Here is a 16,844-nt window from a genome sequence, read left to right as displayed (position 1 = left end):
AAGATAAGAAATCAGAGCTGGTAGTCTTATTGAGAGATTTACATTTTTGTTATGTTAACATAGGATTTTTCCAATTTATTTACTGAGCATGACTGTTCCAAGCAAGTGGCTACTCAGTCAAGCCCTAGCAGATGAATTTGAGTGTTGCCATGAAGCTTTAACTTGAGCATTGTGTTGTGTGTTTTTAAGTCAGAGCTTTCGTTCTTATCAGTGTGTTTACAAAGAGCACCAAACAAAGAGGTCTGTCTTTGTGATCCTGTATTGCAGACTATTAGCACTCACTCTGGAGTAACCAATGTTTGAATCAAATCCACTTTGTTCTTCTGTAATTGCATTATTTTAAATGAATTAATAAGAACAGTTCCATTCATTGAAATCTGGTTTTCACAGATCATAAACAAGTTCTTGATCTGTTTGAGATTAACTTCAGCCAGTTACATTCAAAACACACATAAAGTTTAGCTAGAGCATCTTCAATAGTCAAGGTGGTATTAACAGTGTATTAACAGTCGTGTTTTTGTTTTACAGGATGATGCTGATGTAGAATGGAAATTTGCAAGAGCTAAACTTTGGTTTTCTTACTTTGAAGAAGGGAGAACTCTTCCAGTACCCTTCAACTTAGTGCCAAGCCCGAAATCTTTGCTGTATCTCCTACTCAGAATCAAAAAATGTATTTCTAAACCATTTCTGTGCCAAAAGAAGAGCTTTCAGGAAGATGCAGAGATGAACAAGGTAATTGTATAATGTGTATACCAACTCCTAATTTTAAAAAGATAAAAACAATTTTAACTTCATTTTTGTTGTTGTTGACCTGTTTTTCTCATTAATTTCCTGACATACTTAGTCCATACTGAAGTCAGTCACTACGTACAGGCTGAAATTCTTACTTTGTTTTTTAATGTAAATATTTGTCTACATCTGTAGTCAGTTAAGTCCAACAGTTCTTCCTGCTTCTTGTCACAGAATCAGAGAATAATTCAGGCCAGGAGGGACTTGAGGAGGTCTCTGGTCCAGCCGCCTGCTCACAGCAGGGTCAACTCTAGAGGTCAGGCCAGGTTGCTCAGGGCTTCATCCAGTCAGGTCTTGAAAACCTCCAAGGATGGAGGCAGCACAACCTCTCTGGGCAGCATGTGCCACCACCTGACTGTCCCTCATGGGGAAAAAGTTGGTTCTTCTACCTCTCGTTTGATTTTGTCCATTGTCTCTCATCCTCCTGTCCTGCAGCACTGTGAAGAGCCCAGCTCCATCTCCTCAATGACCTCCCCGTACGTAGTGGGGGCTGCTGTTAGGTATGCCTGAAGCCATCTCTGCTTCAGGCTGAACAAACCCAGATTCCCCAGTGTCTCTTCACAGGACAAGTGCTCCAGCCCCAAACATCTTGGTGACCCTCTGCTGAACTTGCTGCAGTTTTTTAATATCTTTCTCACTGTCCCCTAAGTCCCCCAGGTCGTTTTCTGCAGAGCTACTCCCCAGCCAGCCAGTCCCCAGTCTGTGGTGTTGAAAGAGTTATTCCTTCCCATTTGTCCTTATTGAAATTCACAGGGTTCCTGTCAGCCCTGTCCTCCTGGATGGCATCCCTGCCCTCAAGTCTATCAGCTGTCCCCCTCAAATTTGGCTTGGTCTGCAGACTTGACAGGAGTGTTCTCCAACACCTCCTCTGACACCTGGTCTTTGATAAAGATGTTTAAAAGAGCAAGTCTCAGGACAAGACACCTATACTACCTTCTAAGAACAACCATCCAGCCAGGATTTTGACCATCTGGTTGTCCACCCATCCAGACAGTAACATCTGAATGCGGGTACAAAAATATTCTAGGATACAGTGTTAAAACCCTTGCTAAAGTCAAGGTAGATGACATCTCCAGCTCTCCCCTCATCTGCAAATCCAGTCATTTTATCTCAGAAGGCCATCCAGATGGTCAGACAGGTTTTACTTTTCATAAATCAACACTTACTTTTCCCAATCACCATCTGCTCTTCCATGTGCCCAGAAATGTGCACCAAGAGGACTCAATCCATTATTCTGCCAGTTACTGAAGGGAGGTTGAGTGGCCTGTGGTTGCCCAGATCATCATTTTGACCTTTTTTGAAGATGAGTTTGACATTTGTCTTTCTCCAGCCTTTGGGGACCTCTCCCAATCTCCATGATCTTTCAAAGAAGATAGCATATTTGCAGGGACTTCATCTGCTTTCTCAGCACCTGTGGATGCAGCCTATTGGGTCCAATGGACTTGCCTGGGTCAAGTTCTCTCAAGTAACCCCTGACTTGACCCTCCTCCACAGCCGGTCGTTCTCCTCCTTGAATCCCTTCACTAAGCACAAAGGCCTGAGAGACTGTCGGTGAAGCCTGAGGCAAAGAAGGCATCAAGTCCTCAGCCTTACCTGAGCCCGCTGTCACTAAATCCCCTGCCCTACTGAGCAACAGGCCCACATTTTCCTTGTTCAGCCTTATACTGCTGTTGTAGCAGTAGAAGCTCTTCTTACTGCCCTTGCAAATGTCAGCTTAAGGTGAGCTTTGTCTTTCCTAACACCACCCTCACATGCCTGGGCAGAGTTTCTAAATTCCCCCTTTGTAGCCTGTCTCTGCTTCCACTGAGAATGCAGCCTGCTTTTATTGTAAAGCATTCTGTTATCTGTTTTATTTACACAAGTGCACTAAAAAGCACTTGAGTTGATTCATTGCTGTATCTCATGGGCTTATGTAAAGAGTTTGTATTCAGTCTGTTTTTCCTGCAGTGTCTTGGTATAAATCAAATTAATTGCTTCTGGAGAACATGGGGCATAGCACATGGTGTTAGGTGGCACTGGAAGTGTAAAGACTAGCACTATTTTAACATGTTAGGGAAGAAGAGCTTTGCAAGACAACTGATCAGATGTTGTGAGTAGAAAGGTGAGCATATGGTAGCATTCACACAAAAAAAGAAATTACAGGTTTGTCATGGTGGCAGAAACAAAGGTGTGATTTATGGAAATTTCAATGTGGAAGGATCTTTGTTAAAATAGGCAATAGTCTGAGCAGAGGCCTGTTCAAGGTTAGGAGTTCTTGAGTCTGTAGTCAAGAGTCAAGAGTCATTAGACCGGGGGCCAGTAAAGAATTTACATGCATCTGTCAGCTCTCGTGTCACAAATGTGACAAGCACTTTTTCCATCACAGTTATCAGTTGGAAGAGTAAAAGAGAAAAGAAACTGGTTGCAATCCTAGAAGGAAAAAGTGGAGCTACAGGGAAAAATACTGTGCCTCTGACAAGCCTCTGCCTCTGGTTAAGTTCATAATAGTCTATAAAAACAAACACAGATATTACAAACACTGTCACCAAAGTCAAGATTGTTATTAACTTCAGATGTGTCGTGTGTGCTACCGGTAATTTTTCTAGCATTTCACAGCTCTCACTTCATTTTATTTGGGAAATTTAATCCTAATGTATTTAAGACCCGACAGAGGTGATTGTGCATTTGCTCAAGTTTTTAATGACTCCAACATTTGCAAAACTTTTCATCAAGCTGCTTGATGCAAATCGATTTCACAGCTTCTGTGAGTGGTAAAGTCATCACTGAAAAATCATGACTTTAAGGAGATGCATATAAGCTTCAAATTGCGTGATGGTGAGAAACAACAAATCAAAGGATTTTTTTTTTCTAATTCACTTAATTTGTGACTTTGAAAAGCACATAAATAAGTTAGAAGCTTATTTTTAATGACTTTCTAAAATGAAATTTATGTTCCCATAAAACAGGTACTCTTAAAAATCCCATTCTTACACCCTAAGGAAAGAAGCTGGATTTTTATCATTCCTTTCCAAAATTATATTCAAACCTAGCAATTCAGATGGCTAGAAAGGTGCAAAGTGTAATAGTTACCAATTCTAGATAAAACAGTAATAGTAGTGTCTGCTTTTACAGCAGTCCCTCTGAAAGAGAGCTGTAAGGATGCACCCATCGTTTATCAGATTCTTTCCTAACCCTGAATTAATTTTTAGTCTTCAAATATTAATGCTTTCCACTCACTGCAAATTGTAGTATAACTAATACTAAATGAAATGTGCTTACTCCCCAGCCAAAGAAGCTATAAAACTGCAAATCAAATTAAAAAAAAAAAGCTTTTACGTTGAAAAACATAAAGCAGCTGAGTCGCATCTATTCATTCCTCAGCTTTTCCAGCAGAGTGACTGATACTGCTATATGATTACATTTTTACTTACCTTTTGGACCACCACATACTGTGGAGCTGACTTTATCTGAATCTATCAGATGCTGCCATCCTTCGCACTTCTAAAACGTAACTAAAATGTTTTTGTGTCGCATTTTGACCCACTGTTGATGATTCATTGTTGTTGAGGCTGTTTTATGGCATCTTCTCAGAGGCCTTCTCAGGCTTTTTCAGTTTTGACTTTGGACTTATCCTGTGCTGAGCAGGTTGGTGCTTCTGTGACTGCTGAGCTACTTGTGCAAGGAGCTACTATAAACGCAATGAGCTATGCAAAGATAAAAGATTTGGCAAGACCAGACCCAAGACTTGGTGGCTGTGTCTGTCGTAGTAAATTAAATGTGACAGGGAGCTTATCTGGGCACTGAGGCCAGTGCAGGAATGGCTTGCCCATATTCAAATAGTTTTCCTCCCGAAGCAGGGTTGCTGCAAGCGATTGTCCCCAGACCATTCCAGTTGCCAAACTGTGCCTAGGGAGAGAGACAGTTGCTCTGGTGCAAGTCCTACTTGGGAGGACACTGAAAGTTTACTGATAGAAGACATTGCATTGCAGTACCCAGAAATGTTAACACACGCTTGAGTTTACTGATTCACACCCAGCCTGTGGGTCTTTCTCCTGCAGAGCCTGCATCTTCTCAGTGTAAAAGCGGCAGCAGCACCAGGGTGAGTGTAAAGACAAGAATTAGGATGGGAAGGGGGGAAATTCTGCCCCTAGAGCCAGCTCTGCCCTGATTACCGTTGGCAGAAAACGAAGCCAGATGCGGTCAGTGCTAAACGGCAAGTGATTAACATAGCTGTGTTCAAAGTGTAGCACACCAGAAACTAATTTCTTGAGACATATCTACATATAATACTAAAGGCTGTGAAGATGTTTTCTTTCAGGCTGGTGATTAAAACTCACAGATTTCTTCTGTTTCAGGCTAGAATTGGTGTTTTAAATATCAAGTGAACAAGAAACTCAAACCAAAAAAGGGGAGAAAGAAATGAAGAAAAAGGAGGGTTTTAGAGAAACTTACTTTGAGTTTTATTCTAAGTTGAAAAATTGCCTTGTGAATGAGAAAGTTTATGGTTTAAGAGTCACAGAACTTGTTCATCTTCCTGAGCTAAAAACCAATAGTGACAGATGTATTTAAGCCGTTTTCTTAAAACATGGCCCTTCAGAATAGAAATAAGGAACAACTAGTTATTGAAATAGCTTTAAACACTCACTCAAACAATAAAAAATATGTTTACTTTTACTTTCCTAGTATAAAACAGTGTTTCTGAAATTTTCACAAGTGACCTCTGCTTATGGGAGCGCAAACTGAGTGATTTTCTGGGAACCCTCCCTTCTGGTCCAAGCGCCTACAATTTACTGGCATTCGAAGTTGTCTGCTGCTTCTTAAAACTGGGATTTAAGACGTTAATAAAGTGCTACACGAAACAGCTACCGTAATTACATTACTATTTTGATTGCATTCAATTTTAAGTAGTACTAGAGAACAACGAAATGAGAAGCAAGTTTAAAGAAGGTGTTTTCTAAGAACAATGATCCGTGTATGCTGCATTTCTTCTTTCACACAACACTCCTGGGGGAGAGTTATTTTTGTTAGGGTTTATGTCATTGTTTTATTTAAATTACATTTTTTCCCCCTCCAGTTACTCATGTGCGGATGTTCAATAGATATTAACTTAAAAATATGAATTCTAGTTCAGTCATTAATGTGACGGGCTGAGTTTACTCTAGTAGTAATTTTTGGAAGAGGAAAAAGCCATAGGCGTGAAGCTTAAAGAGAGTTTAAAAATTTAGTGTAAAAAAGAAGTTATAATGAAATCTTGGCAATCTCTGCCACCAAGTGGTCATTCAGCAAAGTACAATAGATATTCTGTCCTGTTACTGTTGCCCATAAGCAGATTTAATGAAGTTATACACTTCTGATTTACCTGCCAACTTTCAAGGTGCAGTTGGTAGGTAATTAAAAGTACATTATTCTGTTCAAAAAATGCAGAGTGCTGAAGGGTCAAAGTTAAGATAAAGATGTTACAGTGTGTCTGGTTTTACAAGTTTGCAGTGTCTCATGTAACTCATTTCACCACATATTACCGATTTTGCTATTTCAAGTGAAAATCAAGTTTTAGTTAAGCATTGGATTAACGTTTGAAGTGAACCAATGTAACATAAATTTGAAACTGGTAACTGGCATGACAGATTACATTTAAAATACATAATAAAATTCATAATAAATATTAAGAAATACATAATAAATTTAAATGCATTGGTAGATTATATGTAAACTGGTAACAGGCTCATGAATGATATCACAGCTGCAGAAAAAGTCAGAGATCCGGAAGGGCTGGGACACCAGCCACACAGCTGGAGCCCAGGCTCACTCCCTAGAGCAGCTTTGGCCAGGGCGACTTTCCTCTGCCACTGCAGAGGAAGCATACTCTTCCTTTTATTCTACTACATTATTTCCAAAAATTGTGCATTAGGAAACCAGGAGCTGAAAAAGTAGGAAGATTGTTTTTCTCTTTTAATCTAGTGGTAAAGGTGAGGCCCAAGAGAGTATTATGAGTTCTAAAATCCTGAAAGACATAGTGATTACACAGTCATGTAAACTCACTAGCCACTATTTTTTATTATAAATCAGATACATAGTTTAAGTTAAAAAGTTTAGATAAACTTTTCTAATATATATTCAAAACATTTAAGGTAGCTTTATTCAAGCAAGAAAAAGCAACAATAACTTGCCCTTTTTATACATCTTCAATTCAGTTTCCATCCAAATTCGGGTTAATGTTAGCGATAAATATTTATTTATTTATTTATTTATTTTAATTATTTGTATATCTATTTATATATTACTATATATCTTCTATCATTATTTTTGCTTAGTCAAATAAGCATAGTCTGAATAGATACATAATGTTTTTAAAAGTAAGTGTATATAGATATTGTGAATCTTTCTAAAGAACAAAAAGAAATTCCAAATTCAGTGTAAAATTTATATGAATTGCAAATTAATATAGTTTACAATAAGTGTAGTCTTTTCTTCAGGAAAAAATATCAAAGTACAAACCTAATCTAGTGAAAGATGTCCCTGCCCATAGCAGGGGGGTTTGGACTGTATGATCTTTAAAGGTCCCTTCCAACACAAACCATTCTATGATTCTATGAAAGGCTAAACAAAATATAAAAATATTTAAATTATTCCCTGTTTGCAGATTCATGAAGACTTATTTGCTTTACTGTTAAAGTGAATATAAAGTTATTTGGAATTCCAGAAAACTAGAAGACTTTTAAGGAGCAAGCTCTGCAGCAGCTGGGAGAATTGGGAATTTTAATTGATGTCCTCATTGCTGGTTGAACAACTGAATCTGATGCCTCATTCAGCCTTTTTATACCGATACAATTGCCAGGTTTTTTTATTTTAGCCTTTGTGTTAGTACATGTATATTAGAACAAAGCCCCAGTAAAGCCCTCTGCTGAGATGTTTTTATCATTTTCTAATTGACATCTGGAGAATATTTATCACATATTCCATATTGCTACTTCCATTTATTATCAAAGTTCAACCATGGGAAGTTCCCATTATACCTCAAGAGGTTATAATGATTTCAGTTGCAGGAGGAATGGCTACATGAAGACTTTAGCCTTCATTAACGTCAGGCATTGTGTTCTGGGCTTCCTTGATGTGTGATATGCCTGTACAGATGCATAAGCATCTAACCCTCCCCTGCTTTCCTCCCCACCAAACTATATCCCAGTGTACCCCACATATTACTTATTGTGCTTCAAAGTGCCCTAGTTTGCTTATCTGTAGGTGCTTGATGCATCAAGACACAGAGATAACCATGGAGAACCTCACTGGAAGTACAACACGATCCCACAGGATCTGAGACACTGCAATGATAGCCCCATGCTTTAAAACAGTAAAAATTCTATTGGACCATGTATAATTAGAGAGAGCTGACTTTTTAGTGACAGTCCCAGATATTTCTCATTCAGATCAATCATGATTTATATTTCAGGGTTTTTTTATTTCTTGCACTACTACTCATTGAACTGGCCCCATTATCAATCTAAAGTAATATCATTCATTTTGTTTTGACAGTTGCTATTCACTCTTACTGCAGCCTAGTCATTCAGTTTGAGTCTCAATTCACCATTTTGTGATGCTTTAGTCCTTCTCAAAGACGTAAATCAGTAAAGAAGCCTGCAAATTGCATCCTCGGTGTTTCATGGGGGAGTGATGCCCTTTTCTTTCAGCACGTGTAGTAAAGCAGATGCTACTCAAAAATGTCAGCTGGTAATTTTGTGGTACCTGGCATGAACTGCATAACTGATTAGATTCAGCCATTAGTGCAAGTGAGGAGAGAAGCAAACTCCTCCTGTATTTTGTGGTAGCGGAGGTCACATTACTTACAGGCAAGTGCTATGAAAGAAAGGAAAGGGGTAATGCTGCCACCTCTCCTTCTTCCTTGGCTTCTCCCACACCTTGTCCTGACTATCCCTCATCCGTTGCCTACAAAGCTGTGCCGCACCAGTGCTGCCTTCCTGCTGACGTGGATCCCCCTCCTATGCACCTGAGGAGCAAGGGAAAGCCCACAGGGAGGTGGCTGCTCTGCTCTGGTCCCTTGGACATGTTAGGAGCAGGTGAGAGGCAGAGTAAAGGGAGAAAACCTCCCAGTTCTCACTTTCCTACATCACAGTTTGAAAGAGTTTGTTTCAACTCTTTTGATGAAATTCTGCACAGGTACAAGGACTTTACCACAGTAATTTATACTCCCCAAATTGAGCTTAACAGTTAATGTGCTGTCATACGATATATGCATGAGGTAATTTAACCATATTGTTCTTCTATTTATTTCGTACTATAAATAATGTTTCCATTTCAGCTTGGTCAAAGGAAGCAATCAAGTATAAGAAGCTCAGATGAAATCCACTTAAACAGTTTAAACAATCCTCCAAGGCAATACCAGGTAAAAACCAGATTATTTTTAACCAAAATCAAGTAGTAGAACTGGCAGACGGACAACATGAGGACAGTTTTGAATTTATGTTAAACAAAATGAATCAAGAATAAATCCACAGACCATGTATATATCAGAAATAAATGCAATGATTTAGGTATTTGCAGTACAATCTGAGGGTATTTTTCTCTCCTCTTTGTTTCTTAAATGCTTATGGTACAATATTTTAAAGCACTTGAAAAGTGGTTTTAATTTTAGAGACAGGTTGAGTCCTCAACTGCACAGTGCGAATTAAGAAAACCAAAAAAACCCGCAAAATCTTCCCGTTCCATCTGCTGAAGCAGCTCAGCTTATTGTGCCACACCTCTATGTACTAATACCTCAAACACTGCAAATATCTTTCAGCCTTTATGCTATCAATACAGTCTGTTTATTCTTTGCCTCCTAAACAACTGCAATGAGCCTTTGTGCAGTTAAGTATAAAGAGACCCAGCACAGTCCACATAAAGCTCAGGTATTCTGTATGAAGCTCAGGTATTCTGGTCCAGAGGCTGCTCCTTTCCTTCCTGTAATACTACAAAGCAGGTGGAAATGAAGAAGCAAGAGCTGCCTGGGCAATAGAACAAGACCATCTGAATGCACAAGGGTATAGAAAACAAGTATACCTTTTTTAACCATAAGACAGAAAAAAGTTTTTCCCCTTGGGCAGGCTAGCTCTGCTCCACTCTTACATTATGCAGTGTTTGCACAGGTCTATTCCAAAAACTCCCTGACTTTTTCACAGCCAATTTCATTATGATGCAGTGATAGACACTAACATTACAAATATATCCCATAAACATGAGGATGTGTGGCTTTGTATTTGAAACATTCTCAGATTATTAGAATAAACAGTACAGCTGCTGACCTTGCAAGCATGACTGTAGTGATGGTCTGAAACCACTAATCTGGGGTGATTCACCTGACAACCACCTCTGGTCAGGTCTATTACTGTGGAGACAAAAGCAGACACATAAACCGATGTATATTTTATATCTTGCAGTGAAAAACAAAAAGTATTGCGTTGTCATGGGTTACACCATATGAAAGTATTAAACCCAAAGATAGAAAGATAGATCCTTAAAGGTAATTAGATACCTTCGTATTCAAGTGATTTGAACTAATGGGAGAATCGGGGGCAGAATTCATTTTTCCTGGAAAGGTAAAATTTACATGTAAATTTGCTGGCCTAGGTTCCCCTTATTATTAGCAGAAAGGGTAGTAATTCTAATGTTGTGATTTATTTGATCAGTTATAGTTGTCTGAGATGAACTGTGCTCCCAGGTTTGCTTTTTCTATCCATAGAGGGAATTAAAGGTGACTGCCACAGATACGTATATTTACATTAGAAAATATCTGTGTTTGATTAGATGAGTCCTAGCTGAGATGCTTAAATGACCCTTAGAATTGTGGTTCCCATTCTGTCATTGGGAAAAGACAACTTATCAAATATAATATAAAAATAGATTAAAATAAACTGATGGCAAAAGGGTTTAGCAATTAGCACTGCTTATCAGGGTCATTATCATCTTCTGGTAGCAATAAAGGCTAGATGGTTTCACCTACATTGAGATCAAAGCTGCAACTGTATTAATCATTCTCATAGACTCCAGTAGTAGGTTAAGCTTTGTGAATGATAACATTCATGAGATGTGTTTAGTTTTCTAACTTTCATGTACATGTATATGCAGAATCATAAAATTTAAATATCTACTGTAGATGAAAGCAGATTTTTACAGTATATTCCGTTAACCTGGCAAGTCCTACACTGAAATGTCTGAACGCAACAGAAGGTAGCAGAGCTCATATTTTGAAATGTCATAGCAATGCTAGAAAGTCCAACTAAGAAAACTCTTTCTTCTCTGCAGAAAATAATGAAGCGTCTCATTAAAAGATATGTACTGAAAGCTCAGATAGATAAGGAAAGTGATGAAGTCAATGAAGGTATGTTGATGAATTGTATGTTTATGTCTAATCAGAGAATCAAAAAAACCTAATGAAAGTGGTTACATATGCCACTTGAAAATAATGTTTCCAAAATACTTAATCCACTTGAAATGTTTACAAGTGCAAGATGTAAAATTAACATGAAATTGAAGTTAACGAAAATATGTGGCTTTCTGTCTCTGCTCTCCCATCAGAAACTATCACTGATCTGATGACTTCTTGTGACAAGTGTTGCTACTTCTAGTAATGCCCATGCATTTCCCTTGGTGAGGCTGCATTTAATACAGCAGCTGGTTTGGGGCATTCCCGTATGAATTCTCCCTTGTGTGGATATGTGTTCTTACTGGGGATTCATATATGGGGATATGCATGCTTCCGCCTTTTTTTGGTGTGATTTATTAGCTGGAAACAGCTAGTGAATGAACTTCACAGAAATGTTCTTCTATGTTTGCACCACTCTGATGCTGGAAAGACACTTCATGCAGCAGGAAAAGGAGAGGACTGCTCTGTTTTGGACAGTGAGAGGCCTTGTTGCTGGCCAGGAGGACTCAGGCACCCCCGATCTCTATGATCTGCAGAAAAAGACCTGGGGGTGTTGGTCGACAGCCGGCTGAATATGAGCCAGCAGTGTGCCCAGGTGGCCAAGAAGGCCAATAGCATGCTGGCTTCTATCAGAAATAGTGTGGCCAGCAGGACTAGGGAAGTGATTGTGCCCCTGTACTCAGCACTGGTGAGGCCACACCTCGAATACTGTGTTCAGTGTTGGGCCCCTCACTACAAGAAAGACATTGAGGCGCTGGAGCATGTCCAAAGAAGGGCAACGAAGCTGGTGAAGGGTCTAGAGAGCAAGTGTTATGAGGAGCTGCTGAGGGAACTGGGGTTATTTAGCCTGGAGAAAAGGAGGCTCAGGGGAGACCTTCTCACTCTCTACAGCTACCTGAAAGGAGGTTGTAGTGAGGTGGGTGTCAGTCTCTTCTCCCTAGTAACAAGTGATGGGACAAGAGGAAATGGCCTCAAGTTGCGCCGTGGGAGGTTTAGATTGCATATGAGGAAAAATTTCTTCACTGAAAGGGTTGTCAAGCATTGGAACAGGCTGCCCAGGGAAGTGGTGGAGTCAACATCCCTGGAGGTATTTAAAAGACATGTAGATGTGGTGCTTAGGGACCTGGTTTAGTGGTGGACTTGGCAGTGTTAGGTTAACGGTTGGACTTGAAGGTCTTTTCCAGCCTAAATGATTCTATGATTCTATGATCTGTCTTGCAGCCGAAGAGCAGCTTCCGTGTAACGGATCATTTGAGTTTTGTGAACTGATGTGATCTCTCACACTTTTGCCTTCAGATTTGTTTGATTCCCAAACTGCATCTTCATATTCCTACCCCTAAGCCACCATTCACCAATGGGCAGCAGAACATCTGCTTTTTCTGTTTCTACAAAGAAATCCAGAGAAAACCCATGATAACTGTGAGATACTTGGAAATGCTGGTTTTTTTCCTTTGTTTCTTGATAGTCTGATCTTCTCACATCTGTTACAGGTGAACTGAAGGAAATTAAACAGGACATCTCAAGTCTCCGGTATGAACTCCTTGAGGAAAAATCTCAAAATTCTGAAGATCTGGCAGAACTTATACGGAAACTTGGGGAAAAACTGTCAATTGACTCTAAGGAAGAAGAAAGCAGGAGATAACCTAAATGTTTAAGAAATGCAACAGAACATTAACAATTCACTTAAAGCCATATTTCTGTTTTTCTCAAGTCTAGCTCACATTTCTACAACAGATTCAGAAATTAAATCATTCCAATTCTTTATTGAAAAATCACAGTGGCAAATCCTCTGGGTCTACAGTAGGGAGGAGATACCACCTGAGTAAAGATACTTATTTATTCTTTACCTGCTGAAGAAGAGTTAGTTTGAGATCATTTTAATATTCAATTTACCTCTTTTAGAATTCCAGTGGAATCTTGATAAGCCCAGTCATGAAAGATTAAAAGCATAAATCTAAACTTTTCCTACATAAACTGGTTATTTTTGCAAATTTCCTTTTGTAGACATTCTTACATATATTTTAGTGAGGCAAAAGAGGAAAATTCCAGGCTTTTACATATTTATATCAAAAGCTATTTAATTTTTCAAGCATTCCCAACTAGGAAAAAAAAAAGCTAACTGCCTTTCTTAAAAATGTGTAGGATATTAAAGTAATTTATGTGGACGTTTCCTTGAAGAGGTAGATATCAGAATACTCAGAGCACTGTGTTATACTTTTCCCTACTTATCCCTGTCACCACTGGACTATCCTGAAAGATACCTAGGTTCCAATGGGAGTTAGTGCATTAAGAAAGAAATATTTTTCACCAAGCTTATTGAAAAGCTGTTGCTGAGGCCTGAAGAAAACTTGTTTAATCCAAAACAATTAATCCTTGAAGTTCTAATCTGTTCCAGAATTCCCCAGTTCTCCAGCTTTTATGTCTTGAACTAAAACTCGCGAACTGTGGGGTAGGGGTTTGAATGTAAAGCTAGTAACGTTTATTTAAGGTGGAAGATACTAAAATGTTAGGTGCAAACCCTCTCTCTGAATTCTGGGAACATCATGCATTGCGGACCATGTTTCCCCACAGTTAAACTTGTTTAAATCATTGAATTTTGTTCAGATATATCCTTAGCAAACAAAACCATGTTGTTCCAAAAATTCATGAAATCTCATCTTCTGTGGATTTGCATCCCTTGTCCTTTTTTCCACTGGAGAAAGCTCAGCTCTTGTGCTGTGTTCCCTAGGACTCCTTCAATGAAGAATCTTCACTCCATGTCATCAGGAAAAGCCTCCAACGCTTCCACCCTGCCCACTGCAATATTTCTTCTATGTCTCCTGTTAAACTGGAGAAGAGGTAGGCCATGCTGTGTCTGGCTGATAGTTGTGTGACTGGCCAGCTAATACGTCCATGCAGGACAGTCAGCTGGTTTCTGTCTCTCCAGATAGATACAGGCCAAATATCTAATTTTTCCCTCAGTTAATACAGTAATTTGGGTTTCTCTCTACTGACACTCACCAATTCTGGGACTGTTAGAAGCATATATTACATTGGGGATCTCTGCTCCTCTCTAAGCTTGGTTGAAACTAGTGAAAGGGCTGTGAAAAATTGTAACAGGAACATCAAGATGTATAATGCACCTGTAAAAGCCTTGTATGTGTAGGAAACAAGGCTGAAAATGGCTTGTCAGTAATTGCTTTTAAATTAGCTTTGTGAAACTTATTTATTGTGGAATGTATCAGAATGTTTCACCTCTCCCTTTTAGGCTGGAAGTTATTTTTTAATGGGTTTAGATTAGTTTCTAGCTGAATTTACTGATAGTCCTTTTTAAAAAAATTGTTGGTGTATTTTCACTGTGTATTTTCAGGGAAAAAAAAAGTGTATTAGAACGGGTTTTGAAATCAAGTGAAGACAGGTGAAGGCGAGGGGCTGTGTCTTGCCTGGAGAGCAATGGAAGCTGCTGTGGAGGTCGGCCTGCCCCAAGGATGTTTGTCATGGTTTGGGGGAACTGCTCAGCATTCTGCTTGGCCCATTAGTTTAGCCACAAATGGAGCGTGTGGGACAATCCGTGTCCTGTGGGCCTCAGGTGTAACGAACTCAGGGTTTAGAAACTTTTAAGGCTTCTTCCTCTGAGGGAGGAGACGGAAAGTGAGATTTTCAAAGGTACAGCAGTTTGTATTAAAAACCACAGTGTGCTGGCCTGAAAAACTATGAGCTACAGAATAGCCAATTTCATAACTCGCCTTTGATCATGAAAAAGCATTACCTCATAACCTGCAGTATTTCCTGCGGTAATCAACAGGGGGTACTGTGGACTCTGAGATGACCTGACTGGCTGGTCTTCAGCAGAAACGCTCTGGTTTCTGTGTCAGCCATTGTGTGGAAAACGAAGGCAGTTGGGGTGATCTCGGGCTGGAAGGCAGCGTGACACTAACTTCACAGCCTTTCGGCTCCCGGATGGTTCCTGCCTATCTCCCTTGGCCAGGACTGGCCACTGATTTTGAATTCTTGCTTGAGTATTTTGGGCCTGGTTTTCTGAAGCAGTGAGCACTTACTACAGCTCCATTGAATGACCACGTTAGAGGCCATACTGCTCAAAGCAGATCTTCCACCTTTGACAAGCCTTTCGGAAAATCTGTTGGTCAGAACTTGAGGTAACAAGGACAGTCAAAGTTTGCTTTCAGGAATCAAAGGTCTTTATTTTTGGTCATTGTAATGTACAATTTGGATCTGCGGTCTAGTGCTAGATGATGGTAAAACCTTCGATCTCCATAAACCCAATGTATAAGGAAATACATAAACACAGTTTAAGATCCAGGCACTTTTAAAGTGAAGATTTTTATTACAGAGGTAAAATGGACAATGTGAATTTGTTTAAGCCCAAATTTTGACTTACCTTAAAACTATAAGATCGTAATGTATATATTGTATTTCATGAAGAAAATACATATAGATTTTTTTAATTCAATGAAGATATTTTATATGTAGTTATTACTCATGGAACAATTTGTTAAATATATTTGAAGAGGTCTATTGCCAAATGTAGTGTGACAAGCAATGTAGTATTTAAAATGAGCACAATACCAAATATATTATTCTGATAAAAAAATTAAATGTACCAGACTCAAAATACCTTTGTGATGCATTGCATGAACACGTTGGTCCTTCACTGGGAACTTTTGGCTGCTCTTGCTTGGAAGACAGCAGCAAGACAAATATGGTAAAATACTTCAATTTGCTCGCAACACTAGTACAAAAAAAGTTTCACAGAAGGAACAAAGGTCTTTTCATACTTGATTAGACTCAAGGTCAAGTATTTTGTCTGCTGTGACTGTGACTGATGCTAGATGTTTCAGAACATCTGTAGTAGGTAAAAGATAATTTGCATCCTACATAGTTCTTCTGGTTTCTAATAAGACAAGATGGACATAACTTTGATGAGGAAGTGTTTCCAGATTTTTTTGTGAGTTATTAGGATAACAAGATAGTCTTGCTACCTACTTAGTTGTTTCTTTAAATCTTGTTAATTTTTTGAGCTCAGCAGCTTCCACTTCTAAACCAGACTTACTATGAAGTATTGCCTTTATAATTTTTTTTCCCTGAATATTTCTTAACCTTGAATTATGAGACAAGGTGGGTAGAATCTGTCGTCTCTTAGACATTCTCCTTTCTGTTCATGCAAACATATTTCACTAAGAGATATAGGAGGGCTTAAGAAATTCTAAACAGAAGAAAATGCAGTAAGAAAATCCCCAAATCAACAAAGCTTTGCCCAGGGGTTTCTCCCACTATTCTGGATGAAACCAAATCATGCCTAACTATTGGGAAAAAGCCTTATACATCATGGAGGACTGCAGATATTAGAGAGCAATATTGCAATGCAAGCTTAAGGTACTCAAGATTTGCAGTAACAGGTCCTGAGTAAGAGCTACAGGGTTTCACATATAGATTCAGATATTCCAGGTTACAATCTGCTGTATTTCACCCTATTTTAGAGCACTGCCAGGCCAATCCAATGAATCCTACTGGTTTTAGAAGTGGGATCTATAGGTTCATCTGATTTTAGATGCCAGCCCTGAAGACTTCTGCATCTGAGCTCATCTAGGCTTTCTTTATATTCAGTGGATAGAAACGGTCAAAGGCATGATTTTGTTTCATCTTAAGGTAGCCAAGTATC

The 16,844-nt window shown here is 39.1% G+C and overlaps 1 protein-coding gene across 1 annotated transcript in view; it reads left to right on the top strand.

The window, feature by feature from the left end:
- The window catches only part of TRPC6 (transient receptor potential cation channel subfamily C member 6), a 109,217-nt gene extending 93,479 nt beyond the window's left edge, over window positions 1–15,738 (top strand). The window contains exons 9-12 of the mRNA XM_050894763.1: window positions 529–732; window positions 9,083–9,166; window positions 11,065–11,140; window positions 12,676–15,738. Of these exons, the coding sequence (XP_050750720.1) occupies window positions 529–732; window positions 9,083–9,166; window positions 11,065–11,140; window positions 12,676–12,827 (516 nt within the window). The 3' untranslated portion in view covers window positions 12,828–15,738. The remainder of the gene's footprint in view (window positions 1–528; window positions 733–9,082; window positions 9,167–11,064; window positions 11,141–12,675) is intronic.
- The last annotated feature ends 1,106 nt before the right edge of the window (window positions 15,739–16,844 follow it).

The sequence above is a fragment of the Gymnogyps californianus genome, chromosome 1 (assembly GCF_018139145.2).
Source record: "Gymnogyps californianus isolate 813 chromosome 1, ASM1813914v2, whole genome shotgun sequence".
In the NCBI taxonomy this organism is placed as follows: Eukaryota; Metazoa; Chordata; class Aves; order Accipitriformes; family Cathartidae; genus Gymnogyps; species Gymnogyps californianus.
Note: the sequence above shows the minus strand (reverse complement) of the source record. Positions and strands in the feature narration are given on the sequence as shown.